The sequence below is a fragment of the Maylandia zebra genome, linkage group LG23 (assembly GCF_041146795.1).
Source record: "Maylandia zebra isolate NMK-2024a linkage group LG23, Mzebra_GT3a, whole genome shotgun sequence".
NCBI lineage: Eukaryota > Metazoa > Chordata > Actinopteri > Cichliformes > Cichlidae > Maylandia > Maylandia zebra.
In genome coordinates, this window is record NC_135188.1 from 6,783,290 (window position 1) to 6,803,814 (window position 20,525).

Sequence of the window (20,525 nt, forward strand, 5' to 3'; positions counted from 1 at the left end):
GCTGAGCTGCATGAATCGAGTCATACTATGAAGTCAGATATTCTCTATTATCATGCTGCAACTTGATCCTCGAAGAGTAGAACTACTACATCAGATTCACATGGGCATTTTATAGTGTTGTAACTGTGTTGTTGCCAGGTAATGGCTGAGGAATACAAAACTGTATTGGACAATACAAACACTGAGAAATGCCATGGACATCTCAAACTGATAGCAGTGTGAACTTCAATAAAAAAAACAGACTGAATAAGAAGGATTAGGTCAATCAAAACTGGATTAAGTGAAAGATGAATATATATTACTCACGCACACATTTTCAAGTCAGGTCATGTTTATTTGTTCAGCACATTTAAAACCACTGCTTCACAGTGGCACATAGATTATCACTCAACAATGAATCATTAAAAAGTGTTTAGTATAATGTCAGAATTTTATACAGTTTGTATACAGCAGATATGTAATTTCAGCATATATGTATGTAATTTCTAAAGGTTTTATTAAACAGCATTCTGGCTCATAACATAATAGAAATAGATAATGATGAAACAGAAACTGCTTGACATTATAAAATGTAATGAAAGACAAATGTACACTGTAAGAAATAGACGTGTTTAGCTTATACTTGATGATTTAACGTGCCGCGGCACAAAGGCAGTAAGGTTTGGGACAACGGGTGGTTCCCAGTGTGAACTCCAGACTGGGCTGCTCTCCAGCAGGTGCCGAGAATGAAAACCTCTGAAGGAGGGAGGTAAAGAACAGGAATAATTCCATTCGGGCAAGCTGCTCCCCGAGACACACACGCTTGCCTGATAATACACAATAAGAGTTTCAGTCACTATGCTTTCATCTTACAGAGGTTATTACTACAGCTCTGAAACACACAAAAGAGACACCGATCCCCTGCAAACTCAGTGATGTAAGAAATTGTTTGTAGATATAAGTCGGTGCTCACGAACAGTTAACAGCAAGCAGAAACATGCAACACTTCTTTTACCATATCTTGCTCAAACACCTCTCTTGTTGTTTTGCCTACATATTCATTAACAGAATACGTTCACTGAGATAAACTGCCCTCTTGACATACCTGCAGAAAAAGGCATAAAGGCTTCTCTCTTCCTAAAGTTACCATCCTGGTCCAAAAAGTGTTGAGGGTTGAAGGAATGTGGAGTTTCCCACATTGACTCATCATTGAGTACAGAGTGCAATAAAGGCAGGATCATGGTGCCCTGAAGAAACAGGTAAGTTAATTTGTGTTTGTTTAAAAATTATCTCAACTTTTAAGAACAAAATAATTAAACAGGTTAGATGGAAAATCAGCTGATAGAGAAACGAATTATCATTACATATGTTGAGCAATTAATATTTGGATATTCCAAAAGAGCTACTAAATGTGTTGTATCGTATTATGAGTTGTAAAACACTTGTTATTTAACAACAGATGCACCAAAATGCAGTGGTTGTTTTTTATGTTTAACCATTAGCCCACTGCAATTAATTAAGATATTTCCATCATAAATATTGCGCAAAAACTGTCTTTCTGAGTTTATCTATGCTTTAAAGTGACTGAAAAAAAAAACATTGCTGAATTTAATGAGTTATTCAGTAGCTATATGACCAGAAACCAGAAAAACAAGCAAAAGGCTTTGGTAAAATAATTCTTAGCATGAGTACCTTTGGGATTGTGTACTTATCCAATATTGTATCCTTGTTTGTCATGTGTGACAAACTCAGTGGGAGGATGTTGCCCATTCTCTGGATCTCATGAATAACCGCATTGGTATAAGGCATGTTTTCTCTGTCACTCATAGAGGGCTGTCTGGATGAACCAATCACAGCATCGATCTCAGCCTGGACTTTTTCTGTACACAGTTAATAATGTGAGTCTACGTCAAGATTTTTAAAGTTGAGAAAACAATTCAAATCTAAGTAAATATATAAAATAGACTTGAGAGAAAACCCAATCCAGAGACAAAATTAAACAGAGACACACATTACAATGTCACATCAGAAACAATCAATTTTTATATAAATGGCTGACCTATAAGAGGCCGCTGTCATTATAAAGTTGAGATACTTGCAGAATATGTAGTCATAGTGACTATTACTCAGTCACAAACCTTGTATGACAGGATAGTGGATCATATACAGAAGGCCCCAGTATAAAGTAGTGGTAGTAGTTTCAGTTCCAGCACCAAAGAGGTCAAGGGTGCAAGCATTCAAACTACTGAGATCAAAACTTGAATCATTGCCTTCATTCTGTTAGAGGCAAAGATGAAAAAAAAAAAAATCTGATGACATTTCATTAAAAATGTAAAAAGAACAAAAACAGCAGAGATGCAGGACAACACTCACCTTTTCCATTTCTATGAGAAAGGAGTCGATGTAGTCTCTCGGAGATGATGGGTTAAAGTCTTCTTTGTGTTCACTGATCCTGTTTTCTATGTAATTATTTATATTCTTGACCAGAGTAAATGTCTTCTGATGAGGTCCGGGCACCCACTTCATCAGCCAGGGCATTGCGTTGTACATCTACAGCGCAGGAGGACAGTCACTAACTTGTCAGACAGCGTGGATATATCTATGACATTTCTATTTATTTAATAAAAATGTACTAAATTAATTAGCTTTCAAAGAGAGATCCACATTACTGTATGTCCCTATGCGAAAAAGTAAAGAACTCTCTTGTAAAATCATGAATTGACTATGATTAATCCCATTTTTTGTAAAGACCTTTTAAATCACTTAAATAGAATCTGTCTGACAAAGTAAAGGAGGCTAAAAGATCTTAAAGCACCTGAGAACGGCTTATAAAAACATTTCTAAGTCGCTGGGACTCCACAAAAAAGATCAGAGCCCTTATCCACAAATGAAGAAAACTTGGAACAGTAGTGAACCTTCATAGGAGTGGTCAGCCTACCAAAATGACTTAAAGAGTGCACCACTGATCACCCAGGAGGTCACAAAAGAACCCAGAAGAACACCTAAATAACTGCATGGGGGAATTTCACTGTCAAAACCACTGCTGCCCAAAAAGAACACAAAAGGCTTGTTTCACATTTGTCAACATCTTGATGATCCTCAAGACCTTTAGAAAAATATATAGATGAGACAACATATGGCATAAAGCTAACACAGTATTTCCTAAAAGAACATTATACTAATAGTCAAACTTGATTAAAAAACAAAAACAAAAAAACAACCTAATCAAAGCTGGACTCAAGTAAGATTTAGATGCTTTAAATCAGTGGTCTCTATGTATGAATTACAAATATACAAATCACTGGGACACAGAACAATTCAGGAAGGGAACAATTCAAGGAGAGCCTTTTATAATAATGTGATTCAAATAAATATGACACATGCATTTGCATAAATCCTTTTAATTAGATTACTGAATCCTGGTTTAAAGGAGGCTCACCTGTGCCCACATGGTTACCTCCAAGTACAAAAGCTCATTGAAGTCCTGAAGAATAGACTGATGCTTCTCATCACTGTACTCAAATCGATTTGAAAACACCAAACAGCAGATGATGTTTGACACGGCGTTGTTTAGCAATGGCTGTGCATTAAAAGGCTTTCCTGTAAATAAAAATAAAGTGTGGGTGAGACAGAAAATGGACTCCATGTCCAAAGAGAAGACAAACTTGCTTGATATTTACCAAAAAAGCGTGTATTATATAAGAAAAATTAGCAATTTCATATTTTATATGTTTAGCAGAAAATTAGATAAGGTCATAAGCAATTATCAAACATTTAAAATGTAAAAATTATCATCAAATAGTGTGTGTCTGTGAAGGTTCTCAGTCATCCAGGTCATCATAGTCTAAGGAGCTTGGAAGTCCGAGAAGCTTCTTCAATTCTGAAGAAGCTTCTCGGATTAGAGGTGAAACATCTTCAAGGAACTTAAAGAAGTCCAGACGCTTTTCTTTCCAAGTTCCTCAGACTATCAAACAGTGTGATTTTTAAATGCCTTGCTGGTCTGCAAAAGCCTCTGTGAGATACTGGCACTCCTGCTGGATGAATTCTGCCAACGTCGTCTTGCCCAGACCAAAGTTTCTGAGTGTCTGAAGAGAAAACCTCCTCCGCTGCTTCCATGGATAACCACTGGAAGCTACAATACCTTTGAAAAAACATATACAAATATACATATTTTGACTGGAAGAGAAACTAGGCATGTTGATCACCATCGTCACGCTAATAAATCTAACTTGGTGCCCATCTGATACTCCAATATTAAGTGTGTAATTAAAAGAAATGAAATCACCTTTATTTCCAAATACATCGTCAACCAAAGGAATTATGGGACGATCTGCAAAGTCTTCTCCTCGTTGGACCAGGGCTTCCTTTACAGACTTGTAGCCATTAATGATCACAACTCTATGACCAAAGATTCGAAGGCTGAAAATGTTTCCATATTTCTCTGAAAACTGAATCGACAGTAGATTTAGCTTGTTATTCAACACTTGCATATTTTAGGATAATTTAAAAAGAAATAACTTTTCTGATACAGCTGACTTTTACATTTTTATTCTACCAAAAGAAAACTAAGACTGTAGCAGCTGTGATAAGTGTGACATGTGATACCATGTCCCAAAAAATACAACAACCACAAAACAAGCAAATAAAAACAAAAAACAAGAACTGAAAGCAGCTAATAAAATAAAACAGAAATGCTTGCTTACAAATATTTAATGTCTCTTTACGGGACACTCAGCAGCAAAAAGTAGAAGCTGAAAGGACAATAGCAGCAACTTGAAATGCAGCTCACACTAAGCTTGTAGGCTGTTAGTTATGTTCAGTGTTGCCAACTCCTCAGTAAGGAAAATCGCTATTGGCTGTCCTAAAAGTCGCTAGAAGTCGCTAGATGACGTCATCACCTAATATGCATAATTGGTCATGCTAATATAATGATAACCTACGCTGTTGGAGAGAGAAATAACATCGTGGAAGAGACATAAAGTTAGCAAAAAACGTCCTAAATGCATTTAGAATTTATTTAGAACTACAAACTTAATTTCTTTTAGCAATTATTGTTTTTTAATGTCACAATTCCAACCCTGCTCCTTTATTCGGGCTTCGACCGGCAAAAGTGACCCGAAATAGGCACTCTGGTGGAGTTACTTTGTGTGTGAGAGTGTGTGTTTATAAGTAGTTTTAAACCTTGTGATCCACAAAACAGCATAACAGTAAAAGAAGAACTGACTGTGTTACAGACAGTGCGGGAGCAGCGGCTTCGCTCATGCGCGATTCATTTGCAGTTTGGACGCACAGGTGTGAACATCTCCTGCAGCTGGGGGAGGACTATCCTCCGCCCGTGGGGTGCCCACGGCAGCACCGCTGCTTGTTGAGAGTAAGAGCAACACGCCCTTTCACGTCAAAAAGTCGTCATAAATAAGTCTCCAATAATTCCAGAAAAAGTCGCCAGATTTGTCGCTAGTCGCTTTTTAGAAAAAAAAAAGTCGCTAAGGGGTCTGAAAACTCTCTAAATATAGCGACAAAGTTGCTAAATTGGCAACACTGGTTATGTTACCGAATGTTTTAAAGTCTAATAAAAAAACTGCTCTGCCCCATGTAGCCCAATCTAAGTCTAAATGATTACCAATAACGGAGGAATAAAGGGAACCTATAGCACCATTTAGCTACCTATTTGCAGTAAACGAGTCGCCCCATTTTCTATATGAATATATTCTTCTTCTTAACAGCAACAATGATAATAATAATCGTTACTTTGTATCACACCTCTTCGAACTGCAGATGGAATCTGTTAGGTTGCAGGCGATGAAGATCACCAATAAAAGGGAGAGCCCACGGTCCGGGAGGAAAGTTTTTCGGCACTCGGTTCTTCAGAACATGAGCCAGCAGAAGAAAAAGACAGGAAAAAAATAAAATGCTCCTGCCGTCAACCCACTCCAAGCCGAGAGCGCTGTATAATGTCTCCATAGTTCCGCTCATTCGTGTCACTTTACTGTTTTAACTTTGATTTCACCACTAGATAAAATGGTGGGTGATTATATAACCAAGTGGGTTCGATAGCTGGCCTTCAAAATAAAAGCATTTAATAAAAACATGAAATCAATAACAAGTATCTTACTACGATGATCGTAGCGTGTTTATGTGTGTGTGTGTGTACAATGTTTCCTTGTTAACTGATGGCCCAGTGTAAAGGAAACGTTGCATGTCACATCATCACACATACAGAAATTATTAACATGTATAGCTTTAACAAGCGTTATCTAACAGTTTTTATGATTTTCCTATATGTTATATTAATTGATCATACATCTGAAAATGATACATTCTCTGTTTGTTTGGCGTGTCACGTGTTTCCTGTACTTATTGTAATTTATTTGTCACTGATTTTTGTTTCAATCAGCAGTGAAGGATGCGAAAAAGCATTAATCAAATTAAACAACTCAGCTGATTTGTAAAGAAAGACATTTTCTGGGGGAGTTCCTCTACATTATTTAACAGTTGGGGTAGGGAGATTACAAGCTGTTAGTGATAGCTGTCAGTCCAGTCATTCATTGTATTACTGCCCTCTGCCAAGGTAAAGACTAAAGCTGACACCACTGACACAAGCTCATAATGAAAAAGGCAAGTGCATGCAGAAAATCTATTTATTTATGACATTGTGCATTTTATAACAAGCAGTGGTATGAAAAATAAAAACACTCACACCAACTGAAATAAATTATTATGGTTATTAAGATCACCCTGTCACCACCTGGTTTGCCTGCATTCCTCTGATATCCAAATAAACATAAACCTATATACTTTTCAAAATAGTTTGTGAATTTAAAAGGGCCTTCTTGTTTAAGAGTGACATAAGATTGTTGGTAATCAACCCGCCCATTAGGTTATATCATAGAGAGTCTACTGTAGAATAACAACTGATTTCTTATGTTCTTTTAAAGAAATTGGGAAAGTCAAGATAAGGATTACCACGTTTAGCAGAACACCTTCAAAATACCATCAAAGCAAACAGAATTTTTTTTTACTATTCTGATATATTTCCAGAATCTTAAAATACTTTAAACACATCATTGACGAGTGTTAGCTTCATTAACCAGGAGGTCACTGTTTCATGAGGGTCCGTCAGTGCCAACAAAACTGACTAAACACAGCGAGTGGTTTTGTGCAACACAAAGACAGAATCTAAGAGTAATCATCAAGCACAGTGGTGCAAAATTATAGAATTGCATTCCTGCCTCAAGCACTGAGCAACTTCAAAACACTGAATCAAATAAGCATTGTTTCATAGAGTACTTAAAGATTATGTGAAATCATCTTTTGGATAATTGAACTAAAATAGGTTATTGATCCTCGACATACAAGCAAATCCACCAAGATATGGTGGGATTTTGTTTTCAATGTAGACACTGACTCAAGTGTAGATTAAACTTAATAAATTAAAGTTTGAATCCTATGTAAATATCTCTGCAGTACTATTAAACGTTAAAAACAGAATACTGTTTTTTTTGTCCAGCTGTATTTATCTTATTGTCAAAATTTTACTGAAGTCCTTGTAAATGTTTGCTTATGACAGCGATTATCATGCATATGCAGTGGAATGTGATCTCTTAAAAAGTTGTAATTTAATATTGTAAACCTTTCAAATTTTTATTTGTTGAATACAATGGATGGAATGGCTCCTTTAAAAGGTCTCCATGGTGAGAAGAATTTAGCAGGTATAGATAATGCTTCATATGACAAATATGATGGAGGACATTGATTCATCAAACTGAGTATCAGACAATTTCAGTTTTGTCATAGTTGATGGTTTAACGCGGTACAGCACAGAGGCGGTAAGGTTTGGGACAGCGTGCGGCTCCCAACTGGAACTCCAGACTGGGCTGCTCTCCAGCAGGTGGCGAAAGAGAAAACCTCTGAAGGAGGGAGGTGAAAAACAAAAACAACTCCATCCTGGCCAGCTGTTCTCCAAGACACACACGCTTGCCTGAGAATAAACAATAGGAAATGGGTTTTATTCAAACAATTTACAAGATATTCACTATATCATAGAGTTTACTACACTTCTGCAACAAACCAAGGATGTATGCCATTTTGTCTTGGCTAAAACAGTACAAGAGGCTTTAATGTACAACAAACCTGCAGAAAATGGAAGGAAAGCATCTCTCTTGCGAAATTTACCATCCTTGTCCAGAAAGTGTTGAGGGTTGAAAGAGTGCGGAGTTTCCCACACTGACTCATCATGTAAGACTGAGTCCAGAGTAGCCACGATCATGGTACCCTGCACAAAAAATACTATAAAAATAACCAAAATACTAAAATTGAAAGAAATAAAAAAAAAAAATTAAAATTGTTATTCAAGTATATTGGTTTAATTTGCCATATAACAGAAAGTGAGCTGATGGAAAAAGGCAACGTAACATTGTCAAAATGTCCAAAAGAGCTTTTTAGTATGCAATTGTGTCAAACTACAAAGTGTATAATGCCTGTTAATTAAGAACCAGGGACAAGTGCAATGGTTGTTTTAGATGTTTTTAACCTTTAATCGTAGGTGTTAAAAAATTTATCTGTTTTCTCAAAATTTCTAATTTTTACAAGTGTATATTCTGGTGTCTATTCACATTAATTTCTCACTTTCAGTTATTGGTTTGAGTTAATATGAGAACAGTAATGAAGCTGACCTTTTTATTTGATTTGAAGTTGCATTGTCATTACATACAGTATTTCAGCGAAACTAGAGAGAAACCATGCTAAGTCATTGCTGTTTTGATGAAATAGTGGCCGTATGATTTGACATCTACTCTATCTGTCGCAGGACAAAAGGCAGTCTATGCAGGGCCATAAGAGTATCCTTATGTGTAGTCATGAATCACTGTAATACAGAGCCCTGATGTAATACTAATGTAATCCATTAGCACAGGTGTGCCACAGAGATCTATTCTTGGACCTCATGTATTTATTCTGCACATAACCACAGACTAAAAATGGACTCAGCCACTGTGTAGTTACAAAACTCTGCATTTTGATGGGTTAGCATTTTGGTTGCTGCCATGTTACTTTTTAGGAGTCAGAAGTTACCATATATTGTTGAGAAGTCTAAACAGGCATGGTACTGTGAATTATTTAAGCATTACATAAGTCATTTTAAGGACTGCATAATATCTGGATAATTTTGAGGAAGAAGAATATTTTCACCATCTTACATCACAAATACACTTTACTTTCCGGGTCCATGTGGTATCAACCTTTTGGGATTTACTTACCTGGAGGATTGATCATACATCAAAAGAGTACAGTTGATAGTGAGTGTTACACTATTTTTATACCAGGCTTTAAATGTGCTTTTTAAAGCTGCTTCATTGGTTATTTTAAGTGTAACATTAGGATTGACTTTTCAAGTCAGCTTCAAGTTGCTAAATTGGTAGACAAGGAATACTTTATTCTACAGCGAAACTGCCAGAAAGTATTATGGTTTGTGTACCTTTGGGATTGTGTATTTATCCACTGTAGTTTCCTTGACTGTCATATGAAACACATTGAGAGGAATGATGTTGGCCATTCTCTGAATCTCATGAATGACAGCATCAGTATAGGGCATGTTTTCTCGGTCACTCACAGAGGGCTGTCTGGACGAACCAACCACAGCATCAATCTCAGCTTGAACTCTCTCTGCACAGTCAAAACAGGATACAATCAGAGTCTGTATCAAGGTTATTATATTTATCTAAAAGTAAATGAAAAATTAAAATTGACAGTGAGAAACAATTTCAGGTTATTAATGTAAAAATAAAAACGTACTTAAGAAAAAACAGTTACTACCAATACTGAATTATTAACTTCAGATCAAACATAATTAGAAACATAAACAGGAACTATATTTTCAGTTTTAGTATTTGTGAATTTGTTAATATTTGTCAACACAAAAGCTACGAAACATTTAAACATATGTTTATTGAAAGGTGGAAAGTCTATATGAATGTCAATCGGCTATCTTCACATATTGATTTTTTATTGTCAGCTTCATGACCACATATGTGGTCTTCCTGTTTTCTGATAAATAATGCCAGGATCTACTCTGGAAACTAACTGATTCCCAACTAGAAATCAAAACATGCTAAAAAAAAAAATGATGAGACTATCATAAACTCTGTTTTGTGTATTATGTAGATGACTAACACAACCTGCATGCTTTTTCTCACAGTACAAGACCGACATGACAAAATACATAGTACTGTTGGGTATTACACACGCACCTTGTATATCAGGGTAGTAGATCATGTAAAGCAACCCCCAACGTAAAGTAGTGGCAGTAGTTTCAGTTCCAGCAAAAAACAGGTCCATGGTGCAAGCGTGTAAGTTACTGAGAGAAAAACTTGAATCTTTCTCCTCGTTCTATCAACGGTCCAAACAACAGAAATTAAAATCTGTTATCAAACTTCATTACAAGACCAAAACGAACAAACATAATAGAGATCGAGCACAACACTCACCTTTGCCATTTCTATAAGAAAGGCATCAATATAGTCTCTCGGTGACGCTGGGTCAAGGATTTCTCTGTGGTCTTTGATCCTGATTTCTATAAAGTCCTTTACCTCTTGTGTCAGAGTGAACATTGTCTTATGAGGTCCAGGTAACCACTTCATCAGCCAGGGAATTATGTTGTACATCTACAGAACAGGAAGCCAGATTAAACCATCTTTTCATGACTGGACATATCATGCTGTGCATTCAAAGAATTCTGAATTGAAATCTAACACACTTCTAACAGGAATTCCACAGTGGCAAAGCTGGTGGTAGAAATATAATTACCAAGAGAAAAATATTTGAGGACAATGTCAGCAAACATTTTTTTGATTTTTGTTTTAATGAGAGAGATCAAGTTCATATTCCCCAGTGTTCACTGAAATTTAAGTTGATTTAGATAATGCTTCAAAATGAGGAGTTGTCATATAGATGAGAAGTTTCAAGACATTTTTCAAAAAGCACTTGAAGAGACTTGGCTCCACATATTACCCGATATAAGCTGATTGTTATAAAAAAAAATCTACTTAGGTACAAATACTACTTGTGAACACACGTATACAAATATGATGTCTATTGGGATTAAGGATCCTTTATTGTTATTCATCATGAAGAAAATGTGATAGAAAGAGATGCAATTACTCAGGTCTCATCTCAGTACTAGTGACATTTAAAAATAATAGACAGACATTTAGAGATTTCTCCAGATACAGACAGACAAACTGGTGGTAGCTAACCAACCGGACATTTTAGCGGAAGACAAGCAGAAGTATGTATATATATATATATATATATATATATATATATATATACAGCATATATGCAGCTGGATAGCGTAGTGGTTAGACTACACGCCTTTGGAACAGAGGATCGCAAGTCCGATTCCTGCCTGGGGCGTCTGTATCCAGTAAGGGTCCTAAGGCTAGACACCCTATGCTAAGCAAGCCTACCGCAGACATGAGCGAGACAGATAAATATGAAGGCATGCCGGCTCGGACGTCGCCCGGATCAACAAGGTCCGCGTCAGGTGTTGAGGAACCAGGGCACCCTGACGAAAAGTGGGCTACTGGAACAAGAAGGCATCGGTGGGCAAGGGACGAAAACAGGGCGTTGTTGGAATGCTACTACGCAAGTAACCCCGGCGGAAGGGGCTACATGAATAGGATGAGGGACCTATGGATTCTTCGATACCCAACATCCACACTGACGGCGAAACAACTAGTAGCTCAGTGTTCCAACATTCGAAAGAAGGGACTGCTCTCACAGCTAGAGATTGACGAGGTACAACACAAATGCTACGGCAAGGAGGAGTCAGGACGCCAGGTCAGGGGGGAGATATCCTCACCCCCACCCGAGATTGGGTACATAGCCCCAAGTGTGATAGGAGAAGGATCGTTGAGTGCGAGAGGAACTGACCTGAAAAATAGGATCATGGCCAAGCTTGAAACCTGGATCCCCCGTAGCCGGTTACCAAGATTACGTGAAGTACCCTCAGAAGGTCTGCTAGATGATGTTAATGCAGCACTACGGGCAATACCTACAACCACGATTACCGACACTAACAAGCTGATCTACAATACGGCAGCAGTGATCAGTGAGATGCTTGGCTACAAGTTGAACAGCCACAAGGGGCAGTACCCTCCATGGAGAAGGAGGCTAGAGGGCAAGATCAAAGTAGCACGGAGAGAGGTTAGCCAACTAACGGAGTTGCAGAAAGGTGCGACGAATAAGGTGCCTAAGAAATACAGCAAGCTGTCCATACCTGAGGCCTTGGAAACTGCCAAGCAAAGACTCACAGCCTTGGCCAGCCGCTTGAGGAGGTACACCAGAGAGATAGAAGGCAGGAGAATAAACCAGCTGTTCTCCACAGAACCAGCAAAGGTGTACTCTCAGTGGCAAGGGAACAATAAGAGAACAGCACCACCAAGGCTGGAGACGGAGCAATACTGGAAGAGCATATGGGAGAAGGATGCAACCCATAACGGCAATGCTCAGTGGCTAGAGGATCTGAGGGCAGACCACAGCGACCTCCCTGAACAGGGTCCAGTAACCATCACAGTGGCAGATATCCAAGAAAGGGTCTCCAGTATGAAGAGTTGGACAGCACCAGGGCCCGACATGGTTCACGCCTACTGGCTGAAGAAGCTAACTGCACTCCACGAGCGTCTGGCAGCACAAATGAACCAGCTGCTAGTTAACGAGATACACCCGGAATGGCTAACTGAAGGCCGGACGGTCCTGATCCCCAAGGACCCCAAGAAGGGACCGGTCCCCTCCAACTACCAACCAATAACCTGCCTCAGTACTACATGGAAGCTCCTGTCAGGCATCATATCGGCTAAGATGAACAGGCACATGGGTCAATACATGAGCGGGACACAGAAAGGAATTGGCAAGAATACCAGAGGCGCAAAACACCAGCTACTGGTAGACAGAACAATCAGCCGAGACTGCAAGACCAGACTGACCAACCTGTGCACTGCCTGGATTGATTACAAGAAGGCCTATGACTCAATGCCCCACAGCTGGATACTGGAATGCCTAGAATTGTACAAGATCAATGAGACCCTAAGAGCCTTCATCAGGAACTCAATGGGGATGTGGCGTACAACACTAGAGGCCAACTCCAAGCCCATAGCACAAGTCACCATCAAGTGCGGGATCTACCAAGGAGATGCTCTGTCCCCACTGCTGTTCTGCATAGGCCTGAACCCCCTCAGTGAGATCATTAACAAGACTGGCTACGGATACCGACTACGGAACGGAGCAGTTGTCAGCCACCTCCTGTACATGGATGACATCAAGCTGTATGCCAAGAGTGAACGAGACATCGATTCACTGATCCACACTACCAGGCTATACAGCAATGACATTGGAATGTCGTTCGGACTGGAGAAGTGTAGTCGGATGGTAACAAAGAGAGGGAAGGTAGTCAGAACTGAGGGGATTGAACTACCAGAAGGCAACATTGCAGACATAGAGGACAGTTACAAGTACTTGGGGATCCCGCAGGCGAATGGGAACCATGAAGAGGCCGCTAGAAAAGCTGCAACCACCAAGTACCTGCAGAGGGTCAGGCAAGTCCTGAGGAGTCAGCTGAATGGTAAGAACAAGATCCGGGCCATCAACACGTACGCCCTGCCCGTGATCAGGTACCCTGCTGGGGTAATAGGCTGGCCAAAGGAGGAGATAGAAGCCACTGACATAAAGACAAGAAAGCTCCTTACCATGCATGGAGGGTTTCACCCCAAGTCCAGCACCCTGAGGCTGTACGCTAAGCGGAAGGAAGGGGGCCGGGGACTGGTGAGTGTCAGCACCACAGTCCAGGATGAGACAACGAACATCCAAGAATACATTGGGAAGATGGCCCCAACTGACCGAGTGCTCAGTGAATACCTCAGGCAGCAGAAACCCAAGAAAGAGGAGGGAGACGAGGAACCATCATGGAAGGACAGGCCCCTGCACGGTATGTACCACCGGCAGATAGAGGAGGTGGCTGATATCCAGAAATCCTACCAGTGGCTGGACAAAGCTGGACTGAAAGACAGCACAGAGGCACTAATCATGGCAGCACAAGAACAAGCTCTGAGCACAAGATCCATAGAGGCTGGGGTCTATCACACCAGGCAAGACCCCAGGTGCAGGCTGTGTAAAGATGCCCCAGAGACAATCCAGCACATAACAGCAGGGTGCAAGATGCTAGCAGGCAAGGCATACATGGAACGCCATAACCAAGTGGCCGGCATAGTGTACAGGAACATCTGTGCCGAGTATAACCTGGAAGTCCCGAGGTCAAAATGGGAGATGCCCCCAAGGGTGGTGGAGAATGACCGAGCTAAGATCCTGTGGGACTTCCAGATACAGACGGACAAAATGGTGGTGGCTAACCAACCGGACATAGTGGTGGTAGACAAACAGAAGAAGACGGCCGTAGTGATCGATGTAGCGGTTCCGAATGACAGCAATATCAGGAAGAAGGAACACGAGAAGCTGGAGAAATACCAAGGGCTCAGAGAAGAGCTCGAGAGGATGTGGAGGGTGAAGGTAACGGTGGTCCCCGTGGTAATCGGAGCACTAGGTGCGGTGACTCCCAAGATAGGCGAGTGGCTCCAGCAGATCCCGGGAACAACATCGGAGATCTCTGTCCAGAAGAGCGCAGTCCTGGGAACAGCTAAGATACTGCGCAGGACCCTCAAGCTCCCAGGCCTCTGGTAGAGGACCCGAGCTTGAAGGATAAACCGCCCGCAGGGGCGTGCTGGGTGTTTTCTTTTTATATATATATACACACACACACACACAAACACACACACACATATATATATATATGTCTGCAGAAATTCCCCCCACCCCTACAGGTGGGGGGAATTTCAAGCTCAGGCCCTCTACCAGAGACCTGGGAGTTTTGAGGGTCCTGTGCAGTATCTTAGCTGTTCCTAGGACTGCGCTCTTCTGGACAGAGATCTCTGATGTTGTTCCTGGGATCTGCTGGAGCCATTTGCCTAGTTTGGGAGTCACTGCACCTAGTGCTCTGATTACCACTGGGATCACCGTTACCTTCACCCTCCACATCTTCTCTGAGCCCTTGTTACTTCTGCAGCTTCTTGTGTTATTTCTTCCTGATGTTGCTGTCATTCGGTATCACTATGTCTATCACTACGGCTGTCTGCTGCTTCTGCTTGTCTTCCACTACAATGTCTGGTTGGTTAGCTACCACCAGTTTGTCTGTCTGTATCTGGAGAAATCTCTAAATGTCTGACATTTTGTTTATATCTGTGGGCTTTGCATCTGCCAGGACTTGGCTTCCTCCTCTCTGCCCTTTGGTGTGTTTTAAATCAGTATTTGTTTTTGCTCCTCATTATAAATTAGAAACCCTGTAGGGAGACTGTGGTTGCTTAAATGTGACTTTTGGATTTTATATAAATTGTGATGTAATTTGATTACTGCATAATGTAGGATGGTGGAAGGAGATTCACCTGTATCGATATGCTTCCCTGTAAGCGCAAAATTTCATTGAAATTATGAAGAATAGACTGGTACTGCCGGTCAGTGTACTCAAATCGATTCCCAAACACCAAACAGCAGATGATATTCGACACAGCATTATTTATCAGTAGCTGGACATTAAAGGGCTTTCCTGCAAATAAAGACAGAAAATATGGGGACAAGTACCCAGTGTCATAACAAAGCAAGCCCACTCTATTGAATGGTGGCAATCATGTCACCAAGATGTTTTTTATACCTTGGTGTTCTGTGAAAGCCTCTGAGAGATACTGGCACTCCTGCTGGATGTATAACTCCAGAGTCTTCCTGCCCAGACCAAAGTTTCTGAGTGTATGAAGAGCAAATCTCCTCTGTTGCTTCCATGGATAACCATTTGAACCCACAAGACCTTTGAACACACAAATACACAATAATAGATTGAATAAGAAACACTACCTTACACCCCTGATTTGGTGTCTCAATTATGTTGTTCATTGTATTCAACACTAACTATATATATATTTTTTAATGAAAAAGAGAAAAACAGAACCTTCATTCCCAAATAAATCTTCAAACAGTGGTACGGTGGGTCGATCTATGAAATCGTCTCCTTGCTGGACCAGGGCTTCTTTCACAAACTTGTAGCTATTAATGACCACGGTTCTTCCACCAAAGAGTCTGATGGTGAAAATGTTTCCATATTTCTTTGCAAACTGAACAAAGACAGCAGGTAGATTTTGTGGTTCAACAGTACTCAGAGAATTAATACTGCTTCTACATCTTTACTGCAGATACTATAAGATTGCAGCAATGTTGCCTCATTAATATTACAGGGAGTGCAGAATTATTAGGCAAGTTGTATTTTTGAGGAATAATTTTTTATTGAACAACAACCATGTTCTCAATGAACCCAAAAAACTCATCAATATCAAAGCGGAATGTTTTTGGAAGTAGTTTTTAGTTTGTTTTTAGTTTTAGCTATTTTAGGGGGATATCTGTGTGTGCAGGTGACTATTACTGTGCATAATTATTAGGCAACTTAACAAAAAACAAATATATACCCATTTCAATTATTTATTTTTACCAGTGAAACCAATATAACATCTCCACATTCACAAATATACGTTTCTGACATTCAAAAACAAAACAAAAACAAATCAGCGACCAATATAGCCACCTTTCTTTGCAAGGACACTCAAAAGCCTGCCATCCATGGATTCTGTCAGTGTTTTGATCTGTTCACCATCAACATTGCGTGCAGCAGCAACCACAGCCTCCCAGACACTGTTCAGAGAGGTGTACTGTTTTCCCTCCTTGTAAATCTCACATTTGATGATGGACCACAGGTTCTCAATGGGGTTCAGATCAGGTGAACAAGGAGGCCATGTCATTAGTTTTTCTTCTTTTATACCCTTTCTTGCCAGCCACGCTGTGGAGTACTTGGACGCGTGTGATGGAGCATTGTCCTGCATGAAAATCATGTTTTTCTTGACGGATGCAGACTTCTTCCTGTACCACTGCTTGAAGAAGGTGTCTTCCAGAAACTGGCAGTAGGACTGGGAGTTGAGCTTGACTCCATCCTCAACCCGAAAAGGCCCCACAAGCTCATCTTTGATGATACCAGCCCAAACCAGTACTCCACCTCCACCTTGCTGGCGTCTGAGTCGGACTGGAGCTCTCTGCCCTTTACCAATCCAGCCACGGGCCCATCCATCTGGCCCATCAAGACTCACTCTCATTTCATCAGTCCATAAAACCTTAGAAAAACCAGTCTTGAGATATTTCTTGGCCCAGTCTTGACGTTTCAGCTTGTGTGTCTTGTTCAGTGGTGGTCGTCTTTCAGCCTTTGTTACCTTGGCCATGTCTCTGAGTATTGCACACCTTGTGCTTTTGGGCACTCCAGTGATGTTGCAGCTCTGAAATATGGCCAAACTGGTGGCAAGTGGCATCGTGGCAGCTGCACGCTTGACTTTTCTCAGTTCATGGGCAGTTATTTTGCGCCTTGGTTTTTCCACACGCTTCTTGCGACCCTGTTGACTATTTTGAATGAAACGCTTGATTGTTCGATGATCACGCTTCAGAAGCTTTGCAATTTTGAGACTGCTGCATCCCTCTGCAAGATATCTCACTATTTTTGACTTTTCTGAGCCTGTCAAGTCCTTCTTTTGACCCATTTTGCCAAAGGAAAGGACGTTGCCTAATAATTATGCACACCTGATATAGGGTGTTGATGTCATTAGACCACACCCCTTCTCATTAGAGAGTTGCACATCACCTAATATGCTTAATTGGTAATAGGCTTTCGAGCCTATACAGCTTGGAGTAAGACAACATGCATGAAGAGGATGATGTGGACAAAATACTCAATTGCCTAATAATTCTGCACTCCCTGTATATCTCTTAACAAGAACCCAAACTGCAAACACATGAGAAAATATTTAAAAAGAGAATATAAGTAACCGAAAATGCAGCTCTGGCTGAACCCTCTTGATGTGGTCTCCATAAACCAAACTCAAGCAACAAATCTTTTCTCTTGTGTGAATAAAGGCAACTGCAGATAAAGTTCACTGAGTTAATGATTGCCAGAGTTTTAAATGGGGACTTGCCTGAACTTGTTCTGTAGTACTTTAAACAGGCAGAAGGTCCTTTTACTAACTATTACATCCATATTACAAATATTCTTCCACTGAGGATAAGTAATGGCCATTGAAAAAAGATGCTCCTTTAATTCTTGGATATTTTATTATTAACCCTTCAGAGGAGGTTATGTTTTTGGTAGCATTTATATCCATGCATGCCAGCATTTTGTTTGTAAACATGACAGCTCAATTTTAAAATTTATTGTTATTTATTGTTTTTGTTGCTATGCATTTGCATTTAAATATCTTGTCAAATTTGACCTCTTATGTCATTTTTTCATTTCGCATCTGCCTTTCTTGCAGGTTGACCCCAAGATGCGTTAAATTTTTATAGAAAGTTTTATTGAGAGAAAGAGAAAATTAGCTAGAAATATATTGTAGTATTATATTGTAAAATAAGCACAAGTTATACTATTATCCATTACCTACTCCTATATAACATTTTTGTAATTAAAGTAAAGCTACCCTTATCTGATTTTTAAGGAAAAAAGAAAGAAAAGAAAGATATTAAAATTAAAACACTATTCCCTTAATAGTAAACACGAGTACCTCTCTGAACTGCAGGTGTATTCTGTCAGGCCTGATGCGATGAATGTCACCGAGAAGCGGGAGAGCCCACGGTCCAGGTGGGAAGTTTTTCGGCACTCTGTTCTTCCAAATATCAGACAACAGCAGGAAAACACAGAGAAATATTAAAATGCTCCTTCCATCTATCCACTCAAAGCCAAGAACACTGTATAATGTCTCCATTTAAAGTTCTTAATGTCGCATGCTGGATTACTGTAGTGATTTAACTGTGATGCTACCACGAAACAAAGTGCGATCAGATAAATGGGTGGACTACTTAAAACACAAAGGTGAAGGAAAGACTAGCCTTCAAAATAAAAGCTGATAATGGTGGTGTTATTTTCAGTTTTTTTTACACATAGTACATTATTACATGCAAAAAGGCTACACATAAAATTATGTATGAAGTACTGATTACTGTATCAGTAATATCGGTGATTGACATTGTGAGGGAAAAACAATTATTTCCTGCATAAAACAAAGAATAACCCACCAGCACAGCCAACCCACCTCCTAAAGAAAAGCGAACAAAGACATGTATATGTAGATATGTAAACAGTGTCCAGTAACTTTATACCATTTCATAATGATGGAGAGGCCAAACTATTGAGTGCTGCATTATTAAGTGGCTGAATAAAACAATGATATAGCTTCCAAGCAAACATCTTGTTTGTGTGCTTGGAAGTTTTTTTTTCTTTTCACAATTTAAGTCCTTTCAATGGCAGTCAAGCCTGAATACGAACTACCAAGCTAACAATTACGCATGTTTAATTCTAAAAAAACATGGTTGACTCATGTAAGTAGAACACGAGGAAAGAAAAAAAGAAGTCTGGTTGCAAATTTTGAAGCCAATATGATAACCTTATTACACCAACGATGTGGATGTCTAGCTTTTTAGATCCAATCTGGTCTTTAAGTCTGACGTCATTAGCCGTTTCCGGGCCCAAATTCCGCTTCAGGTCCCAAAATCAAACAAACACTGCAGCATTACATTACTGTGGAGTTACAAACTGTCTAAATTCTTTCATCTTTAATCAGTGTGGCTGCTGTAACAGGTAACAATTAAGTTTAACATCCAGGCATCCATGAAAACAGGATTAATAAAATTTGGAAGTTAGCAGGGAGTTAGCTCGCTAGTTTCCACCTAAACATAATATACCAGGTTCTGAAAGGGATTTCTGAAAAAAATTAAGATATACAGCTCTGCTATCTGCGAACATTGAGGAAGACAGCAAGCTAAACAGTAGTGATGCTTGTAGGGTTACTGAAGTTAGACTAGCTGTAAAATATTAAGATGTGCTACTTGATCGCTAGTGACACAGTTGTGTTAGCATAATAGACTTTGACAGTTTTGAGGGAGAGTGAGTCCAAAAGTCCGCAAAACTACAGATATCAAAGCAACTGCAGAGCGAAAACAATTAATCCTCCTGACAACTTTGTGGTGTTTACTGCCAGGGGTATGCTACTATATCCATTAAGGAAGGGTTTTTCTCAGCCTTCGTCAACTGAGACGGGCAAAAAGAGTCCCAGGTCCACTCTCAGCCAGGCCAAGTTTGTTTACTATATTGGTTAAAGATGGGTGATGCATCACCTTCTGACAGCGAAGACGGGCAGATAGCCTCCCAGGTGCATCTTAGCAGGGCTGAGTTTATTTAACCCTTTCTTTGGACTTATCACCGTTGGCCATAACACAACCAAAGGTTACTTATTGATCCTAATTACTACATTTGAGACAGTATTGGTCAACATGTCCTCATACAACAAGTGGCACACACTTCATTAATGTAATTGTAGATAATATTTGACCTAAATATGTGGGTCTTGTGATTTAAACATGTAGGTTAGATG

The 20,525-nt window shown here is 39.8% G+C and overlaps 2 protein-coding genes across 2 annotated transcripts; both read right to left on the minus strand.

Moving 5' to 3' along the window:
• Positions 1–313: 313 nt before the first annotated feature.
• LOC101472746 (cytochrome P450 2J2) lies at positions 314–6,008 on the minus strand. The gene is made up of 9 exons (XM_004554841.4): positions 5,740–6,008; positions 4,265–4,427; positions 3,971–4,120; positions 3,419–3,579; positions 2,353–2,529; positions 2,118–2,256; positions 1,672–1,859; positions 1,085–1,226; positions 314–806 (listed from the first exon to the last, which is right to left on the minus strand). Exons 1-9 carry the CDS (start codon positions 5,950–5,952, stop codon positions 631–633), a joined length of 1,509 nt encoding a protein of 502 aa, XP_004554898.2. The 5' UTR covers positions 5,953–6,008; the 3' UTR covers positions 314–630.
• Positions 6,009–6,599: 591 nt separating this feature from the next.
• LOC101473039 (cytochrome P450 2J4) lies at positions 6,600–18,923 on the minus strand. Its single transcript, XM_004554842.4, has 9 exons — positions 18,660–18,923; positions 16,022–16,184; positions 15,731–15,880; positions 15,465–15,625; positions 10,461–10,637; positions 10,224–10,362; positions 9,452–9,639; positions 8,110–8,251; positions 6,600–7,957 (listed from the first exon to the last, which is right to left on the minus strand). Exons 1-9 carry the CDS (start codon positions 18,858–18,860, stop codon positions 7,782–7,784), a joined length of 1,497 nt encoding a protein of 498 aa, XP_004554899.3. The 5' UTR covers positions 18,861–18,923; the 3' UTR covers positions 6,600–7,781.
• Positions 18,924–20,525: the final 1,602 nt, after the last annotated feature.